A 24734-nucleotide genomic window follows, 5' to 3' on the forward strand; every position below is an offset into this window, starting at 1 on the left:
AGATTTATGTCGTCCTATTTCTAGGATTGCAATCAACTCCGCTCAATTATGCTAGATCTACTCTTAAACAGGGACTTTTGCTTCACTGAATAAGCACATCAAACTTGGATTAATATCCTGAAAATATTAAGGCAAGGATTAAGAACACATAATTAAGAACAAGTATTTATTGTGTAATTCAAATAATTAAATAATAAGATTCATCGTAGATTTCATCCTCTCAAGTATTTAGGGAGTTTAGTTCATAATGTAAAAGGAAAACCTCTCAAATTTAGAAAAACAACAAGACATAAAAAACCCAAATAAACTTCGAGAGAAATTTGAATGGATATCTTCAATCTTGAAATGGATATACTTCTGAGATGATTCCAACGGCTTTCTTTGAGTGATTTCTGCTTTCTACTCCGTCTGCCCCCCTTAGGTCTACTTCTAGTGTGTTTATATTGACTTTAGAATGCTCAGAAACCCTAAAATTAGCTTTTTACGCGGGTTTGGGAAATAGGGAGCGATATCGACACGGGCTGCCACATGGGCGTGTGGCTCACACTATCGTGTGCTCAGTCCGTGTGGAAATGGTCTTGGCCGTGTGGATCTTTAAATCAGCCCATTTTGTTCATTTTTGGCCCGTTTTTTGCTCCTTTTGTTCCCCTATACTCTCCTAAGTATAAAACATGAAATTAAAGGATTAGGAGCATCAAAATCAGTAATTTATGTAATAAATCACCCAAAAACATGCCAAGTATGGGATTAAAACATGTTATATTTATCGTTTATCACCATTCTTCATCAAATATCTAACACCTCTAACCAAAGTGCTTAAATCAAACACTCTTTCAATGTAATCAAGGGCTGGCCTCAAATATTCATCATTAATCTGCTTTAACCCTTCATGGATCCTCTTAATAGTATCAAGAAAGGATTCAGTGATGAGATCACCAGCTTGAGTAATGACTGCACTTATAAAGATAACATTACCGAAGTAGCCTGGTAAGAGATGAGGATTCAATTTAGATCGATCAACAACTGGAAAGTACATCTTGGTAGGTTGGTCGTCTAAGAGACCCCTTGCTTTACTTACGCAGCTCCATATATGTGTAGCCAAGATGTTTTAACTACTATACTTTGTACCACTACTGTTTGCAGCAGCTTTGGCTTTCAGGGCATTTAATTGATCAGTTGTAAGCTTAAACGTGGGGAAAGTTGATGGCTAAAGATCAGATTCATAGCTTAAAACTGAGGGGAAAACCTTAGCCTTCAATGGAGGAGAAGGCTCATATTCAAAATGGTGGAATTTATGCGAATAACAAATTATATGTAAATGTTCATGAATTCAATTAATCAAATTAACATATATATATATATATATATATTGCAAAAGAGAATGGATTGCATGAAATTATGATTTCACGCCATTTTTATTTATTTCTAATAGAAGAATAATAAATTAGATTTTTCAATATTTTTAGTTGAATTTAATTTTTTCTCAAAAGAAAAAATTTAACTTATCATTTTCCAATTGAAAAAGAATAGAAACAACATAAAATCATAATTTTATAAAATTCCTTCTCATCACGAAATTATGGAGATTAAGTAAATTATGGGGCTCGAAACCTTTTTATTTTTCCCATTTCCACACGAAAAAGCAAAAGCAAAATAGCTATAATTGAAGTTTTATATTAGAGATGACACACTTAATTGATGGTGGGTGGGTGAGATTAAGTAAATTATGGGATCGGAACCTTTTTACTTTTTCCCATTTCCACACGAAAAAGCAAAAGAAAAACAGCTATAATTGAAGTTTTATATTAGAGATCACACACCGATTGATGGTGGGTGGGTGGCTAGGTGATGGGGCCTCTCTATTCTCATTCGAAGATTAAATAAATTATGGGGTTTCATACCCCTTTTACTTTTACTTTTACTTTTTCCATTACCCTACCTTCCAATTTTTTTTAGTTAAACTCAATATATTCACTTACATATGGTATACACATGTAGATACATATCCAATTAACAATAATGTGGATTTAAACTATTACAAATTACATCAGATAAAAAATAAGCTAAACAAATAAAAACTTAAATAAAATTTATACATGATATATACATATGGTGAGATAAAGATTCACATTATAATTACGCATGATAAAACTTAAATTTAAATATTCAAAAACTAAAGACATCATTCGCTTTATGTTTGTATCATTTTCCAATCTTAGATAAACTAACAAGCACTTAATAAACTCATGGTTGTGGTTCAATTCTTCGCTTCAATCATGTGCTTTGCTCCCATAAAATTATAGATAAATTGTAAACCAAGAAAGCCCTTGTTTAATTGTGGAATAATGAAAACCCTACTCAGAAAAGGCCTTGTAGCTGATTCATCTGGAATGCCATCTAGAAAAATATTATATGAAATAGTGACGTCATGTCATTTGTATCTCTTTTCTAGTAGTTTAATACCACATTGGTATTTTTATCTTGAAAAAAATCAAATCTAAATGAAAATCTTGAAATTTAGGATGAGATTACTGATGTGGCATTAAACTATTAGGAAGGGATAATATCCATGTTTCATACAACCCTTTCTCATGCTAATTATGTGATTCAAAATTTTAAAAAAAAATTATTGTAGTAAGTTAAAGGTTTTAGATTAGTTTTCAATAAAATTGTGAGCAATGTATTATATCTTTATTTCTAAAAAAATACGACTAGTCTAAACTGAATTTATGAAATTACAAATAAATGATAAAATGATTAAACATAATACCAATATTTTTTTAAAATTAAAAAGTAATATTGGAAGGCTTAAAATGGGTTTAGATTAATCATTTACAAATATAGACAGATTCGAAGTATAACTTTAAGCTTAAAATGGATTTAGATTAACCATTTACAAATATGAGCAGACAAGCTTGAGATATAGTTTTTAAGCTTAAAATAGATTTGGATTGGCTTTTTACAAATACGAATAAACTTAAAAATTGAACCTTTTATTATTGTAAAAGGAAAAAAAATTCAAACCAATAACCAAATACAGCATGTGCAGCTAAAATTATTATGTATCAAGTGAAGCATATTGATTTTTTTTTCTAAAATGATAGCATTTTGGTGATTTCTAGAGGTGCTCATGGGCGAGGTTGGGTTCAGACTAGGTCCAACCAAAATTTTAGATTTATTTGCTAGGTCTGAGCTCGGCCTGGCCGGAAAAATGGGCTTGAAATTTTCTCCGAGCCCAGCTCAGATAAAAATGTTAAAACTCAGGCTTAGCTCGGCCTGGCTAGTATTAATTTTTTATATAATTTTTTAAAAAATAATACATAAAAAATACTAAAAATATTAAAATAAATGTTTCCCAACAAATTGAAAATAAATTTATTAAAAAAATGAATACTTAAATAACACTAAGATAGATGCAACTTAACAAACAAATGTCTCCAAACTAGTAACAAAATTAACAAGAAAACAAGAGTTATTTAATAACATCAAAATAGTAGCAACACAATAATGAAAAGAAAAACAAAAAATAACAAAAAAAAGCAGTTTATATATATATATAATTATGAGCAAAGTTTAACATTTTTATATCAGTTTAAATGGAATTTATGAAATTACAAATAAATATAATGGTATAATATACTTTACCCTTTAAAAAATTATTATTTAATTTTGGCCATCCCCCCTTAAGGCTTAAACAATATGCTAGCTTCGTCCTTGGACTGATTCATCTTTAGGTCACTTCGAAATCGGGGACCTTGGTGAGTCTTTAGGAGATCCAAACAGTGAAAGCATTGGCCTTAGTTGGGAGAAGCCTCAGTTGAAATCCCAAGTTGACCCAATAGCTAGTAGAGGAGATCGAAGCCATAGAGTGTTGAAAAGAAGAACCTAAGGTTTTATATGAAATTACCTAAAAACTTGAGTTTTTACAGAAGAATCAATTTTTTTTTTTATATTTTTAGAATTAAATTTGGTTTTTAAGAAAAAACTAGGATTTTATAAGAAATTTCTTGAGTTTTTATTTGGAAAACTTTGATTTTTATAGAAAAAAACTATTTTACCTTTTTAATTTTCTTTATTTTTTTAGTAAAAGAGAAAAACAAGCAGTTTTATAGAGAATGACATGGATTTTTATAGGAAAAAACACAAGAATTGAATTACATATGAAAAACTTAAGTTTCATCTTAGTAGAATAACTCAATTCATTGTAAAAGTTCATGGTTTTTTTGAGAAAAATAAAATTAATTCTAAAAAAAAAAAATAAAAAAAAAAAATAAAATAAATAAATTAAATTTTAACTTTTTAAGTATAAAGATTAAATCTCAAATTTTGTCAAACTCTAAGAACTAATAGCATTTTTTTTAATCAATAGAATACAAAGTGGATCTTGATTAAGGGTGAATGTTCGATCAAATTGAGTGAAAAAATTTCGAGTTAGTTAAATTAACGAATCTTATTTTATCATTCTAACTTGATTTGAAATATAAATATAATTTTTCTTAACGTATTTATATGTTAATTTTGTACTACTTTGTTGGGCGAACTCGATGAATCACCTAAAGTTTTGGAGTAGGAACTTTTTTGGCCCGGGCCTAGTTAGAATAAGCCTAAAGTTTTTTCCCTGTTGTTATTATGTTGTTGTTTTGCTGCCATTTTGCTATTATTTTATCGTTATTGTTTGGATATTGTATAACTCTTGTTTTATTGTTAATTTTGCTACTATTTTATAAATTATATATTTTTACGATAATAAAAATGTAATTTCATCATTTTAATAGTTTATATCTTTATAATTTTTAAATGATTAAATTAATTTTTTTATCATTTTGGGGGGTCAATGTGTAATTTTACTATTACTAATTTATAAAGTTTATAAATTATAAAGGACCATGGCCCATGGCCTCTATTACGCTACACCATTGGGATAAGACCCCAAACTTTTTAAAATTTCTTATGATGCCCTTAAATTTTAAAAAAATTAATTAGACTCCATAATTTAATGCCAAAATCCTTCACTAATTATATAGCTAACGTTTTTTTTATATAATATTTTTAAAATTTTGAATATACTCTTGTTAGACATATACCCATATTCGATTCTCATTTAAAAGTTCAAGTAAAATAATTTTAGTGTTTAAGTAGAAGCACAAAGAAAAAAAATTAAGGAGTCAAAAGAAAATTTTACCATTATACTTGTCGAAACCATTTTTTTGAAAAACAGGAATCGACTTAAGTTTTGGAAACGAAAACGAAAAATGGGAGTCGCCACCAATCCTTTTTGATGAGGTGTGATCGGGTCACCTCAAATTAATCATTTTAATAAAAGTTAAGATTTATTAAAACGATAATTTTTGGTCTACGAAAATCAGAAAATGAGTTCGGGAGTCGGTTACGCACGATGAAGGATTAGCACCCTCGATACGCCCAAAAATTGGTACCTAGTTGATTAATTAGTGTCTTAGTGTCGAAAATTGAAAACTTAAAATACTTTGAAATACGATCCCTCTTTTTGTAAAAAACTCGAATGTTAAAGACCTTCTCGTCTCGAAGTGATAAAATGTCACATCCAATAAGTTAGGACACGACATCTCTAACTGTTGAGAGTGAGCTTGCCTTTTATGTAAAATTCGTGTATTTTAACTGCTTTTAAAAGGATATTTGATTATTTAGGGTAAACGAGGAAAATCGAAACCCAGTAAGTTACTGCACGATCTCTCGAACTTTCAAATACCGAATATTGCCTTTATTTACAAAAATCTTATCTCAAGGTAACAAGATGTCATATTCAGTAAGTTAGGACATAACACCTCGTATCTTTGAGAATAAGCGTTTTATTCAAAACTCATGTTACGATTTTAAAAGAATATGCCGGTATTTAGGTTAAACGAGAAAATTCGAAACCCAGTAAGTTAGGGCAGGATTTTCTCGAATTTCCCAATATTGAATGTTGCTTCTATGAAAGAATTATTTTTGTCGGGTAAAGGTTGATATAACATAAATTCATAATAGAATAAAACAATGAAGGATGAACAAACCAATAAAAATTTCGATATCGGCAAACATAACGAAATAAAGATAAACGCATAATAAAAAAAATGAGAACAGAAATGGAGAAATAAAACGAACAAGCATTGTAAAGGAAAATAGAAGGTTAATAATAATAAAATAATAATAATAGTTAAGCAGGGAATAATAATAATGATAATGATAATAAAAAAATAGTAATAATAGTATGTTGAATAATAATAATAAGATAGTAGTAATAATAATTATAAAAATGATAATGAACATAAAATGATAATAATACTAATGTTAATAGTAATAAAAAAATAAGAATAGAAATAATAATAATAATAATAGTGGTAATGATAATAAAAAAATAGTGATAGTAAAATAATGATATTAGTACATAAATATAAATAGAGATATAATACTTTAAAATATAATAATAATAAAAATATAGGCAAATAAATATAGATGAAAATATACTAATAGCAATAATACCATAGTAATAATGATAATAATAATTATAGCATGTTAAATAATAGTAGGAATAATAATCGTAATAATTATAAGAATGATAATGATAATAGAGATAAATAATAATAGTACTAATGTTAATAATAATAAAATAAAAATTGTAATGATAATAATAATAATAATATTGATAATAGATAATAATAATACAAAGGAATAATAATAATAGTAATAATAAAAACAATAATAATGATAATAATCAATTAATTAATTTTTAATCATAAAATAGTAAAAATAACTAAAGAGGGGCCAAATTGAACATAAAACGAAAGTTCGGGACAAATTTAGAAATAAATGAAAGAGAAGAGGACTAATTTAAACACGCGAATAACATGGAGGGACCAAAGGAGAAAATATCCCCTCCCCCCCCCAAAACGCAGCGTTTTATACGGGGCTAAAATGAAATAGAGAAAAAATTACAGAGGCGAATTAAAGAAATAAAAAAATGAATTTTAAAAGGTAAAAAATGCGGAAGGGCCAAGCGCGCAAATTGCCCATTAATAAAAACACGCGGATCCTGCCCTTGGAGCGGGTCGAGTCAGATGAGTTAATGCAAAACGGCGCTGTTTTGGCACCTAAATATCAGGCCCAAAACGACGTCGTATGGGCATTGATATAAAACTTAAAATTCTTAACAAAAATTTCATTTTATCCTTCCAAAAAAAAAACTAAAAAACCCTCCTCTCTTTTCTCTCTGCAAGCCTGAGATTCGGCGAGGAATCCGGCCGGTCGCTGCCGCGTCGGCCGCTATCGCTGGCCACCGCACACGGTGGCCAGAAAATTAAAAAGGTATTTTTTTTTCTTCTTATATACATATATATATATCTATATATATGCTGTTTTTTTAAAAAAAAAGATAAAATAGGGAACAATAGATTTGGAGAGAAAGGAAAGAAAATAAAATGAAAGAGAAGGAAAAAAATAAATAATCAATAATCTTTTGTTTTTTTTTTGAATCGATTTTGTGGATTTGCTATTTGTTGCTTTTTTAAAATCTCTCTTTTTTATTGAATCTCTCCTTTTTTGTATTCGAAAAATCCCCCTCCCATTTACATGATTTCCAAATGGCTTTTTATAGTCATCTTTTTTACAAGTTTTATTATTATTTCTTGCTGTCCTTTCTCCTTTTCTCTTGCAGGTGGTTGAGCGGTGGAGCAGGTGGAGGTGGGTGGCAGAGGTGACGGCTGTGGCAGAAGATAAGCTAGGTTTTCAGTTTTTCTGAAACCCTAGTTTGACTAATGTGTTTGGGTTTGGGCCATTTTGGCTTATTTTGTTGTTTGGGTAGGTAGTTGGGTTAGTTTAGTGAGTATTGGGATTAAATTTGGGTATAGTTTTTGTTTGGGTTTGGGTAGGGCTAAATTGGGCTTGTATAATACTAATTTATAATTTATAAATTTTTAAGAACCGGAGGGTGAAGGCCACAACTAGACCTGATCATGAGGTTCGACCTTAAGGGTGTTCGAAATGTGGGAGGGTTTAGACAAAAATATAGACTCGAAAAATGGGTTTAGACAAAAAAAGAAGGCCTATTTAAAAAATGGGCCGGGCCTCAGGTAATGCATTTTTGGCCCAAGCCCGGCTTGACCTGACTCCACTAAAGGACAAAAAAATCTGATTTTACTAGTATGTTGCTACTATTTTGTTGTTATTGTTTGGATATTGTATAAAACTTATTTTATTGTTGATTTTGTTATTATTTTAAAGACATTTGTTAATTTTGTTTTTATTTTAGAGATATTTTCTTGTTAAGTTACATCTATTTTAGTGTTATTTAAGTATATATATTTTTTAAAATTTATTTTTAATTAGTTGGAAAATATTTATTTTGATATTTTTGATATTTTTCATGAATTATATATTTTTTAAAATTTATTTTTAATTTGTTGGGAAATATTTATTTTGAAGTTTTTAGTAATTTTGAAGTATTATATATTTTTTAAAATTATACAAAAATGATATAAAAATTAATATGGGCAGGTCGGGTCGAGCCCGGGTTTTAGCATTTTATCCGGGTTAGGATTGAGCAAAATTTTAGGCCCATTTTTCGGCCGGACCCGAGCCTAGCAAACAAGCCTAAATTTTTAGTTGAGCCCGGCCCGGCCCATGCTCACCTCTAGCCACAACCTATCCTTACTCCTGTTTAGGAGCAGCTATGGGTGGAAGTGGCCTTAGTCCCCAAACTTTAAAATTTCTTATGATGCTCTTAATTGTTTTTTTTTTAATTTTAATTAGACTCTATAATTTAATGCCAAAATTCTTCACTAATTATATAGCTAATGTTATTTTTTTTAATAATATTGCAGACAATAAGTCAAGCATTGACTTCAGCTCGTGAACATTTGACAAAAACCCTTCTAAAATGATTTATTTAAATAACTTTTTAGTTTTTTTTAATATCTAATTAATCAAAAATAAATGAAAAAATTGCAATTTTACTTAAAATTTTTTTTAATCTTAATTTACTGTGTCAATTGTTTTGGACCATAGCCTGTTTGAATTCAAATTAATTGGGATTTAATTTATTTGAAGTTGAATAAAAAGAATTAAAATATATATTATTTTAAAGAAAATAAAGATTTTATGGTAAAAAATTCCATTGAAATTTCATGTGTTTAATGGATTATCTTTTTAAGGGAAAAGAAATAAATGTTGATATCTTAATTAAAAACTTAACTGTATTAATTATTTGGATTAACTCGAGGCTAGAGGTGATCATGGGCCGGGCCCAGACAAAATTTTAGGCCCGTCTACTAGGCCCGGGCCCGGTCTGAAATATGGGCCTAAAAATTTGTCCAAGCTCGGCCCGAAATAAAATTGCTAAGCCTGAGCCTGGTCCGGCCCTGCCCATATTAATTTTTTTCTTATTTCATTAAATAAAAAATTTAAAAATATAATAAATAAAATATATTTAAAAACATAAAAACAAATATTAAAACAAATAAAAATAATACTAAAACAATTCTTAAAACAATACACAAATTAACAATATAATAAAAAAACAGTTATATTAAAAATTTAAAATGATTAAAAATAAAATAAAAAAATATATTAATATATAATTCGGGCCGGGGCCGGGTCCAGGCCAAAAAATCTTACCCGAGGCCTGGCCCGTTTTCTAAACGAGCCTCGTTTTTTTGCCCAAGCCTATTTTTCGGGCCTATATTTTTACCCAAACCCTCTCATTTTTCGGGCGGACCTTCGGGCCGGGTCAGGCCGCCCGGCCCATGATCAGCTCTACTCGAGGCGTAATTAAGGAGCAAGTAAGGATTTTGATCCTGTTTATGTATAAAAAATTAACGTATAAAAATATTATAATATAATTAGTGGTGGAGTAGAAATTTTTTTAAGAGGGTTGAAACTAAATTGTATATTTTTATGATAGTAAAAATACAATTTTATCATTTTAGTAGACTATAACTTTATCATTTTTAAAGGGTAAGATCAAATTTTTATTATTTTTTGAAGGTTAAAGTATAATTTTATCATTATTAATTTAAAATTTTATAAATTATAAAGGAGTTAAATAAATTTTTATCTTATTTTGCCGAGTCTGAATATAGTTTTTATTTTATTTTGCCTTCCCTTGTCATGATTGTGCTCCATTTTTTCAACTTTTAGTGTGTTTTAAATTAATTTCTCTTTTATATTAAAGTTTACTTGTTTGTGTTAGAGTTATTCATGAGTCAGGTTGGGTCCCAATAAAATTTTAGGTTCAATTGATAGTTTCGGGTCTTAAAAATTGACCTAAATTTTTGTCAAAGTCCAACCCAAATTATAGATGCTAAATTTGGACTTGGATCAAGTCGGCCCGTATTAAAACTTAGTATCGATACTTGGGAAAGGGTATCGATACTCAAGCAATGGTACTGATACTTTGTTAAGGGTATTTGAGTTGAGCAAAAAAAAACCTTACCTGAGGTCTAACTTGTTTAGAAAAGGAACCTTAATTTTTACTCAAACCCATTTTTTGGACTTATATTTTTACTTTAACCCTTTTATTTTTTTGAATATGTATTCGGATTTCACTATTATGGACAAGCCTAGTTCCTATACCCAATAAAATAAAAAATAAATTAGTTTGCTATATTTATAATATATACTTTAATAAAAAAAAACATGAGTAGAGGGATGGTCCAACTCCTACAACTTTTTCACTTATTTATTTCAAATAACTATTAAACAAATTTAGGATTAACATTTTATATATACAATATACTAAAGTAGTTTAAACTTAGAACTACATTCAAAATATCAAAGGGTTTATTTAAAAGTAAAAAACTCAAAAAATTAATTTAAATAAAAATAAAAAAATGATCTATTTAAAATACAGGCCGAATAGATAATTATAATATTGTTTTATTTTTATATATTATGTAGTTTATATCATATAAAATTAAATATTTAATAATCATAATATTATGATGTAAAACATCAAAGTACATATTAAATTGTCTATATTTAAATTTTTAGTTAAAAAAACATAAAAAATTATTAAATATTAATAAATTGAAAATGATATAATTTAGAATATGAAAAATATATACATGCATGTCTAAATAATTTGGATTAACAATTCACACACACTAAACTGCAAGTAATATATATATATATTTTCAAAATTCAAACATCACACAACAAACAAAGGCTCAAAAGAAGGGAGAAAATCATGTCGAGTGGCTTCATCTTCCCATTCTACTTTTTCCCACCAAAATTTGTCTCCCTTAATGCTGAGCAGATTCCCTTTTGCACTATCTGAATTGAGAGGAAGCTTCTTCAATTCAATGCAGCCATTTATTAGAATACGTGTCAGACATGGAATGGGTAGGGCATCCCGATATATTCTTTTCAATTTCGGTAGACCAATTAAATAAAGTGACTGAAGCTTTAGAAATGGTTTAGGGTATGGAATTCCAATCACACCTGCAACTTCATCAAGCTTTTCCTCGCTCAATATTTCTTCCATTTTTGGACACCGAAAAACATGAAGACTCCTTAGATTTGGAGCAAGAATCAACCAAGTCACGTCTTTCAATTTGGAACATTCCATAATTCGAACTTCGCTTAATGTGTGAAAGCGTGAAGTATAATTAGTACTTGAAGAAACCCATGTATGCAGCTTTTCCATTTTTATCTCCTTCATACTTGCACAACAGCGGAGTTGTAGAGTCTCTATACGCTCCAAATTTTCTAAGCATAAAACATTAAACACTTCTAATTCTCTAAAACCTTCAAGTTGTAGTGCTCGGGTCCAACACCGAAACAAGTTAAAGCTCAGAAATCTTTCTAGACAAAGCACGCTTTTTATCTCTATACTTAGTATATTCAAACGTTGCAAACCTTTCAACTCCTCTATAAGCTTTTCATGACCTCCTTTCAAAACATTGTCTTCATCATGATTATCTATAGCCCTCACCGACCACATTCTGAATATTTGCAACTTGGAAAAACTAGATATCAAATGTTGTGGGATTTTTCTGAGAAAGTTCATATAACTCAAGTCCAACATTTTTAGTTTTGTCAACGCTTTCAACTCTATTGGCAACTCTTCTATACCAGTATAAGATAGATCAAAACATTCTAGTGAAACCAATTGTGAAATTCCCTCAGGCAGCGCTCGTAATCCAAAGTTTCCTGACAAATCCAATACAGTTAGATGAGGTATAAATTGGAAGAAACCATTGCTGATCATTTGCAACTTATTTTGGCTAAGAAACATGGTTCGAAGGTTAGGGCATTTGGGTGTTTCTTTGAGAACTGCAATCTTATTTTTCATCACTGACATTCTTTTCCCACTTTCCCATGCCTTAACATCTGGTTCTTCAAATAATTGAGCCCCTGCTTTTACAAAAAAATTATTCTCTGTTGCTTCGAACTCGCGTGTAATCCATAAAGCCATGTCACGGATCACATCATGCATCTTCACACAATCTTCTCCATATATTACTCCACCATTTTCTAATAAACAAGCATTCAAGAGAGAGCTGATAATGTTGTTACCTTGCATTTGAGCTTCACTAATTCTATCAAATTCATTCAATAGCCCTTCACAAAACCAATACTCCACTAATTGCTTTCTGGGAATACAATAATCTTCGGGATATAGACAACAATATAGGAGGCAACATTTCATTGTGGCATTAGGCAAATTATCATAACTGAAATTTAAAAGCGGAAATACCTCATTTTCCATTTTCGGCAATGCACATCGCTTCAACATCTCAATTGCATATTGCCATTCTGCAAGCGTTGTCTTGCAAGCCATGGCACGACCGGTTGTAATTAGTGCAAGAGGCAGCCCACCGCACCTTTGAGCTACTTGTTTAGCTAGGTTCGGAATATCTGGATGGCTATTAAGAGTTTCACCTCCAACATTGTCTTGGAACAATTCCCAAGCCTTCTCTGGTTCCAGGCACTCCACTTTGATTTTCTTTGGGGCTCCCGTTTCGCCACACACCTCCAAAGATCGAGTAGTAAAAATAAGTTTGGAACCATTTTCTTGGTTTGGTTTTGGTATCCCAACTTGTTTCAAATCCACCCACTCCCATAAATCATCCAATAATACAACAAATCTCTTGTTATTCAAGATCCGATAGATATCTACAGCTTTCTGGTCAACACTTTTTTTCTTCCAGGATCCATCCGAAAACCCAATAGTTTCACCAATCCTGTCTTGAATCTTTCCAACACTGGAATCTTTAGACACCAACGCCCAGATAACAACTTCAAAATCATTCGGTGTGGTGCTGAACTTGTTGTTGAGTTTGGTCAAGAGTGTTGTCTTGCCAACGCCCCCCAAGCCATAGAGGCCAATGATCCCCACATCTTCGTCCTCGATCCAACTCCATGCCTTTTGGATTGTGGATTCTAGAGCAACCGGCTGCTCTACAGGTCTTATTACCACTGAAGGTGCAGGCTGATTTCCCGCTACTTTCTCAAAAGCTCCTTTACTCTTATGATCACTTATTTTTTGAAGCATTTCGGCCACTTGTTTACCAAACTTGTAGCTAGACAAGCAATTCTTGGAAACGCAGCCACCGAGACACAAGTTATTAATTTGTTGGGGACCATTTGAAACCAATTTTTCCGCCTCTGTTATTATAGTTTCCGCTGTTCAAAGCCATACCTGAACTCGCTCAAATGACTTCAATAGTCGTTGTTCAGCCACATCAACCTCCCGTTGCACGTCATTTCTTTGCGCCCTGAGTTCTTGAAGAGCATCAGATAAAGTTGAAAGAGTTTGTTTAAGTTTGCAGACATAATTAGCATGGCCAACAATGAAATCCCAGCCACGAAGAAGGAAATTCTCGAAACTACATTGCACGGAGAAGCAATTGCCCATGATTCTGGTAAATGAAAGATAAAATAAAGGAAACAAATGAGATGTGGATGCAAAGTGAATTGTGTTAAAAATAAAGTTAGGTAAAGTGAATTGTGTTAAAGAAAAATTAAGTTAAAGAAGATGGGGTTTGAACAGATTGAGGTGGAAGACGACTGTGGCACAATTATGAAGAGGATGCACATGAAATAAAGATAAAGAAGATGGGGTTTCAACCATTAGAGCTTTGATTATGGATAGTAAAGATAAAAGCTAGCAGATTCACAGAGTACCCAGAGAAGGAAATCAAAGTAGCTAACTTTTTTAGCCAAAGATGGAGCGAAGACAGGTAGTGAGCGGAAGAAGATCCACCAAATAAGCACCGGTCTCGACTCTTTTGTTTAGTTGGAGCAGATGCAGTAGCTGAATTCTGGTAGTTTCCTGGTGAAAGATGGTTGGAATTTGAATCGATCAGACTCGCTGTGATTATCTGAGTCTTGTGTTTGGAGATCAGGAAATTTTTGGTTATTTGCTTCAGCTCTAGCTTAGGTATGCTGTGATTATCTCTAGCTTTGCTTCTACCTCCGCTACTATGTTTTCTCTCCATGATTGTTCTAACAGTAATTTATCTTTTATTAATAGGATCACAGCTGGCTTTTTGGGTTTTTTTTCTATTATTTCTAAAAGAATAGGTTAAAATATACTGTTAGTCCTTGTACTTCTATAAAATTTGATATCTGGTCCTTGTATTTTAAAAGTTAAAAATTCAATCCTCTTACTTTTTTAATTTAAAAATACTAGTCCAATCATTATTATTATTAGTGATTTGTGGCAAAATTTGTCATATAATGTGAAGGTCACGTACTAAACATGCTAAGTTAATAAATTTTGATAGAAAATATTAAAATTATTAATAATTGGATTGAAATTTTCAAATAAAAAAAAGTAAAATAACTTAATTTTTAACTTTTTTAAGTACAGAAATTAAATTTTAAATTTTGTCAAATTATAACAACTAATAGCATTTGTTTGACCAATAGAATACCAAGTGGATCTTGACAGGTAAAGTGGAGGATAAAAGTACCATAAAATCCTTTTTATTATGCCCTAAATTACATTTTAGCTCATTTATTGAAAAATTTGGACAAATTAGGTCATGTATATTAGATGAATGAGCAAAATAGCCTCACAGTTAAAATTCTACCATTAAATGTTTGTTATAGTGTTTATATAAAAGGTATAATAATAAATTTAGTCTTCAATCTTTACACGTTTATTCAATTTAATCTGTATTCTTTTATTGGAAATAAATTAGAAAATTTTGAAACTAATAAAACTAAATGTTATATTTAAGTAATTATTATATTATATGTATAGGGAGGATGGATATGCAATGCATATAAAATTTGAAGAATTCGACCTATTATTATTGATCAATACATTTGTCCTCCTTATCGACCTATTATATGTAAGTGTTCATGAATTCAATTAATCAAGTTAACATATACATCAAAAAAGAGAATGGATTACATAAAACTGTGATTCCATGCCCTTCCTATCCATTTCTAATTGGAGAATAACAAATTAAATTTTTCCTCTCGATTTTCAACATTTTTAGTTGGATTTAAACTTTTCCCATTACCCTACTTTCCAATTTTTTTAGTTAAATTCAATATATTCAGTCACATATGGTATACACATATAGATACATATCCAATTAACTATAATTGGATTTAAACTATTACAAATTACATCAGATGAAAAATAAGCTAAACAAATAAAAAGTTAAACAAAATTTATACATGATATATATATGGTGAGATGAAGACTGACATTATAATTGAAAGCATCATTCGCTTTATGTTTGAATCATTTTCCAATCTTAGATAAACTAACAAGCACTACAATAAGCTCATGGTTGTGGTTCAATTCTTCGCTTCAATCATGTGCTTTGCTCCTATAAAATTATAGATAAATTGTATACCAAGTAAGCCCTTGTTTAATTGTGGAATAATGAAAACCCTCAGAGAATGCCTTGTAGCTGATTCATTTGAAATGCCATCTAGGAAAATATTGTATGAAATAGTGACGTTATTTCATCTGTATCTTTTTTCTAGTAGTTTAATACGACATTGGTATTTTTATACTGGAAAAAATCAAATCTAAATGAAAATCTTGAAATTTAGGATGAGATTACTGGTGTGGCATTAAACTATTGGAAAGGAATAATATCCATGTTTCATACAATCCTTTCTCATGCTAACTATGTGGTTCAAAATTAAAAAAAAATAAAAAAATTATTGTAGTAAGTTAACGGTTTTAGATTAGTTTTCAATAAAATTGTGAGCAATGTACTATATCTTTATTTAAAAAAAATACGATGAAATTAAAAATAAATGACAAAATGATTAAACATAATACCAATAATTTTTAAAAATTAAAAAAATAATACTAGAAGGCTTAAAATGGGTTTGGATTAACTATTTACAAATATTGGCAGATTCGAGGTATAATTTTAGGCTTAAAATGGATTTAGATTAACCATTTACAAATATGAGCAGACAAGCTTGAAATATAGTTTTTAAGCTTAAAATAGGCTTAAATTAGATTTTTACAAATATAAATCAACTTAAAAATCAAACCTTTTATTATTGTAAAAGGAAAAAAATTTCAAACCAATAACCAAATACAACATGTGAAGCTAAAATTATTATGTATCAAGTGAAACATATTGATTTTTGGAGCTTCCATAAATTTATGTGATATGAATATTCAATCTAATCGAGTTGAGTTGACGAAAAATACTTTAAATTTGTTGAGTTGATGACTTGATTTTAAGTTCTACAAAATGAATAATTCAAATTAAAGTTAAATTATTAAAACTAATTTTTTTTTCTAAAAAGATAGCATTTTGGTGATTTCTAGATGTGCTTTTGGGTGGGGTTGGATTTGGGCTAGGTCCAACTAAAATTTTAGATCCATTTGCTAGATCCGAGCTCGGCCTAACCAAAAAATGGGCCTGAAATTTTCTCCGAGCCTAATCCGGATAAAAATGTTAAAACTCACTCGGTCTGGCCAGTATCAAACGGTGAAAGCATTGGCCTCAATTGGGAGAAGCCTCAGTTAGAATCTCAAGCTGATCCAATAGCTAGTAGAGGAGATCGAAGCCATAGAGTTTTGAAAAGAAAATTTTCGAGGGGATACAAAGTGGAATACAAAGTGAATCTTTACTAGGGATGAACATTTGATCGAATTAAGTGAAAAATTTTGAGTTAATCGAATTAACAAACCCTATTTTATCATTCTAACTTATTTGAAATATAAATATAATTTTTCTTAACGTATTTATGCAATATAAATATTGCTAATTTTGTACTACTTAGTTGGGCAAACTCAATGAATCACCTCCTTTCTTAGTGCCATCCCCTGTCATGATGTGCTATATTTTTTTATTTAGTGTGTTTTAAATTATTTCTCTTTTATATTATTGCTTATTTTCTTACTTGTTTATATTAGAGTTGTACATTAGTCGGGTTAGATCCTAATAAAATTTTAGGTTTGACTGATGGGTCCGAAAAATAAGCTTAATTTTTTGTCTAAGCTTAACCCAGATCGAGCTAACTCATATTAAAACCTATAGTATCAATACGATAGAAAATGTATCGATACTTGCTAGGAAGTACTGATACCTGGGAAGGATATTGATATTCAGACAATGATATCGATAATTTGTTAAAGAGTATTCGAACCAGACTCAAGCTAAAAAAAACTTATCTAAAACCTAACCTGTTTAGAAAGTTATTGAGGGTATCCGAACCAGGCATAGGCCGAAAAAGGCTTACCTAAAACCAAGCTCAAGCTCATATCAAATAACTATTAAACAATTCTTAATTTAATTATTTTTTGTTTAATCTGTTTTAAACAAATTTAGAAAGAGAGTTTAATCAAAAGTAGAAAGTACGGAATTTTTATTTAAACATACAAAATTATTAAATATTAATAAATTAAAATGATATAATTTAAAAAATGCAAAATATATATATATTTAAAATAATTTGGATTAATCATTCACAAATACAGATTACTTTGAACAAAATTGGAATATTATATTTTAAATTATGCCAAATTTGAAGCAGTAATAAAAGCTTAAAAGATATCTCTTTTTCAATATATTTCAATTTTTTATTTTTATTTTTGTAAATCTAAGATGAAATTTGGTATGTGAATTTGATTCAATGAGGCTTTCATCATAATTTAGACTGAAAATGAAAACATTTCATTATTCTTCACAACTAATGCAATATTGATACCAAATCCGAAAATCAGCTTTTTTTTTTTTAATTTTTGAATACAGATATTGCAAACTGCAAGTAATTAAATAGCCTTATTTTCTCTAAATTCAAACATTACACAACGAACTACTTTGCAATTTTCAAGATTTTCTACATTTCATTCAGTGAAAGGCTTAAAAGAAGGGAGAAAAGCATGTCGAGTGGCTTCATCTTCCCATTCTACTTTTGCCCACCAAAATTTGTCTCCCTTAATGCTGAGCAGATTCCCTTTTGCACTATCTGAGTTGAGAGGAAGCTTCTTCAATTCAATGCAGCCATTTATTCCAATACGTGTCAGACATGGAAAGGGTAAGGCATCCCGATATATGCTTTTCAATTTCGGTAGCTCAATTAAATAAAGTGACTCAAGCTTTAGAAATGGTTTAGGGTATGGAATTCCAATCACACCTGCAGCTTGATGAAGTTTTTCCTCACTCAATATTTCTTCCATTTTAATACAATACCATACTTCAAGTCTCCTTAGATTTGGAGCAAGAATCACCCAAGTCACGTCCTTCAATTTGGAACATCCCGTAATTTGAACTTTGCTTAATGTGTGAAAGCGTGAAGTATAATTAGTACTTGAAGAAACCCATGTATGCAGCTTTTCCATTTTTATCTCCTCCATACTAAAACAATCCAAGAATTCTAGTGTCTCTATACGCTCCAAATTTTCTAAGCATAAAACATTAAACACTTCTGATTCTCTAAAATCTTTAAGTAGCAGTGCTCGGGTCCAACAACGAAACAAGTTACAGCTCAGAAATCTTTCTAGACAAAGCACGCTTTTTATCTCTATACTTAGTATATTCAAACGTTGCAAACCTTTCAACTCCTCTATAAGCTTTTCATTACCTCCTTTCAAAACATTGTCTTCATCATGATTATCTATAGCCCTCACCGACCACATTCTGAATATTTGCAACTTGGAAAAACTAGATATCAAATGTTGTGGGATTTTTCTAAGACTCCGCATATAACTCAAGCCCAACATTTTTAGTTTTGTCAACGCTTTCAACTCTATTGGCAACTCTTCTATACCAGTATAAGATAGATCAAAACATTCTAGTGAAACCAATTGTGAAATTCCATCAGGCAGCGCTCGTAATCCAAAGTTTCCTGACAAATCCAATACAGTTAGATGAGGTATAAATTGGAAGAAACCATCGCTGATCATTTGCAACTCATTTCCGCCAAGGAACAAGGTTCGAAGGTTAGGGCATTTGGGTGTTCCTTTGAGAACTGCAATCTTATTTTTCATCACTGACATTCTTTTTACATTTTCCCATGCCTTAACATCTGGTTCTTCAAATAATTGAGCCCCTGCTTTTACAAAAAAACTATCCTCTGTTGCTTCGAACTCGCGTGTAATCCATAAAGCCATGTCACGGATAACATCGTGCATCTTCACATAATCTTCTCCATCTATTACACCACCATGTTCTAATAAACAAGCATTCAAGAGAGAGCTGATAGTGTTGTTACCTTGCATTTGAGCTTCATTAATTCTATCAAATTCATTCAATAGCCCTTCACAAAACCAATACTCCACTAATCGCTTTCTGGGAATACAATAATCTTCGGGATATAGACAACAATATAGGAGGCAACATTTCATTGTGGCATTAGGCAAATTATCATAACTGAATTTTAAAATCGGAAATACCTCATTTTCCATTTTTGGCAACGCACATCGCTTCAACATCTCAATTGCATATTTCCATTCCACAACTGTTGTCTTGCAAGCCATGGCACGACCGATTGCAATTAGTGCAAGAGGCAGCCCACCGCACCTTTCAGCTACTTGTTTAGCTAGGTTCGGAATATCTGGATGGCTGTTAAGAGTTTCATCTCCAACATTGTCTTGGAACAATTCCCAGGCCCTCTCTGTTTCCAGGCATTCCACTTTGATTTTCTTTTGAGCTCCCATTTCGCCGCACACCTCCAAAGACCGAGTAGTAAAAATAAGTTTGGAATCATTTTCTTGGCTTGGTTTTGGTATCCCAACTTGGTTCAAATCCAGCCTTTCCCATAAATCATCCAATAATACAACAAATCTCTTATTACTCAAGATCCGATAGATATCTACAGCTTTCTGTTCAACATGTTTATTCTTCCAGGATCCGTCCGGAAAACCAAGATTTCCACCAATCCTGTCTTGAATCTTTCCAACATCAGAATCTTTAGACACCAACGCCCAGATAACAACTTCAAAATCATTGGGTGTGGTGCTGAACTTGTTGTTGAGTTTGGTCAAGAGTGTTGTCTTGCCAACGCCCCCCAAGCCATAGAGGCCAATGATCCCCACATCTTTGTCCACGATACAGCTCCATGCCTTTTGGATTGTGGATTCTAGAGCAATCGGCTGCTCTTCAGGTCTAACTACCACTGAAGCAGCGGGCTGGTTCTCCGCTACTTTCTCAAAAGCTCCATCCCTCTTATGATCCCTTATTTCTTGAAGCATTTCGGCCACTTTTTTACCAAACTTGTAGCTAGACAAGTAATTCATGGAAGCACAGCCACCGAGACACAAGTTATTCATTTGTTGAGGGCCATCTGCAATCAACTTTTCCGCCTCTGTTATCATAGTTTCTGCTTTTGAAAGCCATAGCTGAACTTGCTCAAATGGCCTCAATAGTCGTTGTTCTGCAAGATCAACCTGGCTTTGCAGGTCGTTCCTTTGTGCCCTCAGTTCTTGAAGAGCAGCAGATAAAGTTGGAAGGGTTTGTTGAAGCTTGCACACGTAATTAGCATGGCCAGCAATGGAATCCAAGCCACGAAGGATGAAATTCTCTAAACCAATTTGGAGTGAGCAGCAATTGCCCATGATTCTGGTGAATGAAAGATGAAACAAAGGAAACTGAATGAGATGTGGATGCAAAGTGAATCTTGTTAAAAAATAAAGTTAGTTAAAGTGAAAAAGTGAAAGAAAAATGAAGTTAAAGAAGATGGGGTTTAAACAGATTGAGGTGGAAGGCGATTGTGGCACAGTTATGAAGAGGATGCACATGAAACAAAGTTAAAGAAGATGGGGTTTCAACCATTAAGAACTTTCATTGTGGATTGTAAAGATAAAGCAAGCAGTTCACAGAGTGTATACCCAGAGAAGGAAATCAAAGTAGCTAACTTGGAGCGAAGACAGGCAGTGAGTGGAAGAAGATCCACCAAATTAGCACTGGTCTCGACTCTTTCGTTTAGTTGGAGCAGGTGCAGCAGCAGAATTCTGGTGAAAGATAGTTGGACTTGGAGTTTGAATCGATCAGGCTTGCTGTGATTATCTAAGTCTTGTGCTTGCAAATCAGGAAATTTTTGGTTCTCAAATTCAGCTCTACTATAGCTTAGGTATGCTGTGATTCTCTCTAGCTTATCATCTTCATCTGTCACTATCTTTTTCCCTATGTTTGTCGTAAGTCGTACCTGTGGCTTAACTTTTATTAATCGGATCACAGCTGGCTTTTTAATTTCTTAATAAGTATTATTTCTAAAAGAATAGGTTACAGTATAACTTCTATAAAATTTGAGGTCTAGTCCTTATAATTGAAAAGTTAAAAATTTAATCCCTACTTTTTCAATTTAAAAATATTAGTCCAATCATTATCATTTTGACAGAAAATATTAATATTATTAGTAATTGGATTGAGATTTTTAAATCAAAATAAAATAAAAAACTTAATTTTTAACTTTTTTAAGTACATAAATTAAATTTCAATTTTTGTCAAATTATAACAACTAATAGCATTTTTTTTACCAATAGAATACAAAGTGGATCTTGAGTCTTGACCCAAAAGAATCACAAAATCCCTTGTACCATTTTAGTTCATTTATTGAAAAAATTGGTAAATTAACCCCTGTATATTAGATAAGTAAAAAAAACAATCCCTTAGTTAAAATTCCATCATTGGATGTCTGTTTTGGAGTTTATATATAAGATATAATAATAAATTTAGCTCTCAACTGTAGCGACGTAAAATTTGGCTTTTAGTCGCTAATTGTGGCGATCTAGTGATAAAGTTTCAAAACTGAAGTTCGATTTTGAAATAAAACGGGGAGTTGCCACCGATCCTTTTCATAGGTGTGATCGGGCACCTAAGAATTTTATTTTTAAAACAAAAGAAGGCTGAGTTTAGGTCTACGTCAAAAAATCCAGAGAAAAATTATGGTTCGGGAGTCGGTTACGCGCGAGGAAGGTATTAGCACCCTCGCGACGCCCAAAATTGGTATCTTATAAACACGTATTGTCTTGATTTTTAAAAATACGAGTTCAATGTAACATTTAGTCATGATCTGATTTAAAGAAGACAAAAAGTTTTTAAATTTTTTATTTTTGAGAAGGATATATCGTCTTAACATGAGTCAATTGATATTCACCCGACATAGCGATGAAATCGACGACTTGGTGTTAACTCGATATACTGCCTTGATTTTTGAAATTAATTAGAAAACAGAAATGTAATTTTCAAAGTAACGTAAAACAAAATTGATACAGAATAAAAATAAATAAATGAAAGAGCTAGGTATATATTGAAGCAAATAATGAACATGACAAATATATTAAAAAATAATAACCATGCATGCAAGATTAAATGTAATAATAATATTGAATACGAGAAAACAACGAATATATATATACATGATATTAAGAATATATACATAATATATTTTGCACACACATATATAAGTAATAATAATGTTGGAAATATACTACATATATTATTTGAGCTAGTAGTGATAAAATAATTAATTAATAATATTGAAGTATATACATAATAATAAATAATTAAAATATATATATATGTATACATAATTTCAATGTTCAAAACATATTAATATCGGTAGTAATAATATTACATAAAGATTTACTTATATATATACATAAGAGATATATACCTATAGAATAAAATACATAAATAACACAATATTTAATATATACATAATACAAAAATAATAATGTACGTAGTATAAATATAGAATACACATAATATATACATATATAACAAAACACACACTCGTATATTACAATAGTAATAGTATTAAGACACAAAGAGAACAATATGATATAATTAAAACATTATATACAATAAAAGTAATAAAATAATGGGAATAAACCTACATGTAAGAGTATATATATATATATATTTAAGCATACATATAATAATAACAATATTAATAATAAGTATAATAATAGTATTGAAATATGGAAACAAGTAGAGCATTAAAATACTAAAATAAAATAACTAGAAAAAACTAAATATGAATACATACATACATACGCATACAATAAGAGTATATACCAATATATATAGTAACAACAATAATAATAATAATAATAACAATACTAATTATAAAAATAACAAGGACATTTAATAAATATATGAAAATAAACGAAAAAAGGACTAAAATTAAAATAAAAACGAAGTTATGCGGCCAATTTAAAATAAAAACAAAGAAAAGGGACTTAATTGTAACACGCGCATAACTTGGAGGGTCAAAAGCGCAATAAATTCGGGTATTAAAACGCTGCGCAGCGTGGGGGACCAGAATGAATTCGGGGCAAAACCACGGGGCCAAATTAAAAATAAAAAAACCTTGATTGCAAACTCCCAGAAAAGAGGAAGGGCTAAATGCGAAATTAGCCCTTACATTAAAAAACGCGCGGACCCTAGACTTGACGGGTCGGGTCGACCCGACCCTATGACAAACGACGTCATTTTCGTTAAATGTGGGGACCCAGAACGGTGCGTTTTGGGTCCCTATATAAGTTAAAAAATTTTAAAAAAAATCATTTGATGCCTGGAGAAAGAAAAAAAAAAGAGAGAAGAAGAGAGAAAAGGGAAGAAGGTCCCTATATTATAATTTTTTTTTATATATTTTATAATATTATTTTTATTTTATATTTGTGTTTATTGATATAGAAAAATAGATTCGAAAATAAAAATTGAAAAAAAAAGAAAGAAAATTCACCTTAAGTTTTTAGTTTCTGATTTTGTAATCTGGGCTGTTACTCTTGCTTGGCTGCTATTTTGTTTATCTAAATGCTGAGAAATTTGCTATCGTTTTGAATTTTGAATTGATTTCTTATTTTCTCTGTTTTTAAACTGCCGAACTTCCCCCCTTTTTTACAAACTTCATTCGGGTTTTATAACCCTTTACAATCAATATGATATTGTTTCTGTCTCTTCCTTGCAGGTGAACGGCGGTGCAGGTGACCGGTGGTGCAGGGAGTGGTGCTGTCAGAGGGCAGATGGGGTAGGTGGGTTGGTTGCGGCGCAAGTGGGGCTAGGGTTTCTGTTTAGGGTTAGGTGTTTGGGCTATGTATTGGGCTGTTTAGGTTTTATGTAATTGGGCTTTGGTGTTTGGGTTTGATTGGGTTAGCTTAGGTGTGTTGGGTTAGAGCATTAAGGGGCTAGTGGGTATTAGGTTAAATTTGAAAATGTGACTGGGCTGAGTAATTTAAAACAGCCCAAAATTGGCCTATAACATCAACTTTTACACGTTTATTTAATTTGATCCATACTCTTTTATTGGAAGTAAATTAGAAATTTTTGAATCTAATA

At 30.9% G+C, this 24734-nt stretch overlaps 3 protein-coding genes and 1 long non-coding RNA gene across 5 annotated transcripts; 1 reads left to right on the top strand and 3 right to left on the bottom strand.

Moving 5' to 3' along the window:
- Window positions 1–11030: 11030 nt before the first annotated feature.
- On the bottom strand, window positions 11031–13510 carry LOC121230828 (disease resistance protein RPS5). The gene has a single exon (XM_041116298.1). The coding sequence runs from the start codon at window positions 13508–13510 to the stop codon at window positions 11162–11164; it is 2349 nt and encodes a 782-aa protein (XP_040972232.1). The 3' UTR covers window positions 11031–11161.
- On the bottom strand, window positions 11031–14479 carry LOC121230829 (uncharacterized). Of its 2 annotated transcripts, none has more exons than XM_041116300.1 (2): window positions 14170–14479; window positions 11031–13877 (listed from the first exon to the last, which is right to left on the bottom strand). In XM_041116300.1, exons 1-2 carry the CDS (start codon window positions 14454–14456, stop codon window positions 13646–13648), a joined length of 519 nt encoding a protein of 172 aa, XP_040972234.1. In that variant the 5' UTR covers window positions 14457–14479; the 3' UTR covers window positions 11031–13645. The 2 variants fall into 2 exon arrangements, with proteins under 2 accessions (XP_040972234.1, XP_040972233.1); XM_041116299.1 differs by having other exon boundaries at window positions 14143–14479.
- A 3620-nt stretch (window positions 14480–18099) lies between these two features.
- On the bottom strand, window positions 18100–21638 carry LOC121230830 (disease resistance protein SUMM2). The gene is made up of 2 exons (XM_041116301.1): window positions 21281–21638; window positions 18100–21011 (listed from the first exon to the last, which is right to left on the bottom strand). Exon 2 carries the CDS (start codon window positions 21005–21007, stop codon window positions 18299–18301), a length of 2709 nt encoding a protein of 902 aa, XP_040972235.1. The 5' UTR covers window positions 21008–21011; window positions 21281–21638; the 3' UTR covers window positions 18100–18298.
- A 2323-nt stretch (window positions 21639–23961) lies between these two features.
- Window positions 23962–24691, top strand: LOC121230832 (uncharacterized). Its single transcript, XR_005928980.1, has 2 exons — window positions 23962–24018; window positions 24367–24691. It is a non-coding gene; the product is annotated as an uncharacterized lncRNA (long non-coding RNA).
- The last annotated feature ends 43 nt before the right edge of the window (window positions 24692–24734 follow it).

This window comes from Gossypium hirsutum, chromosome A06 (genome assembly GCF_007990345.1).
Source record: "Gossypium hirsutum isolate 1008001.06 chromosome A06, Gossypium_hirsutum_v2.1, whole genome shotgun sequence".
Taxonomy (NCBI): Eukaryota; Viridiplantae; Streptophyta; class Magnoliopsida; order Malvales; family Malvaceae; genus Gossypium; species Gossypium hirsutum.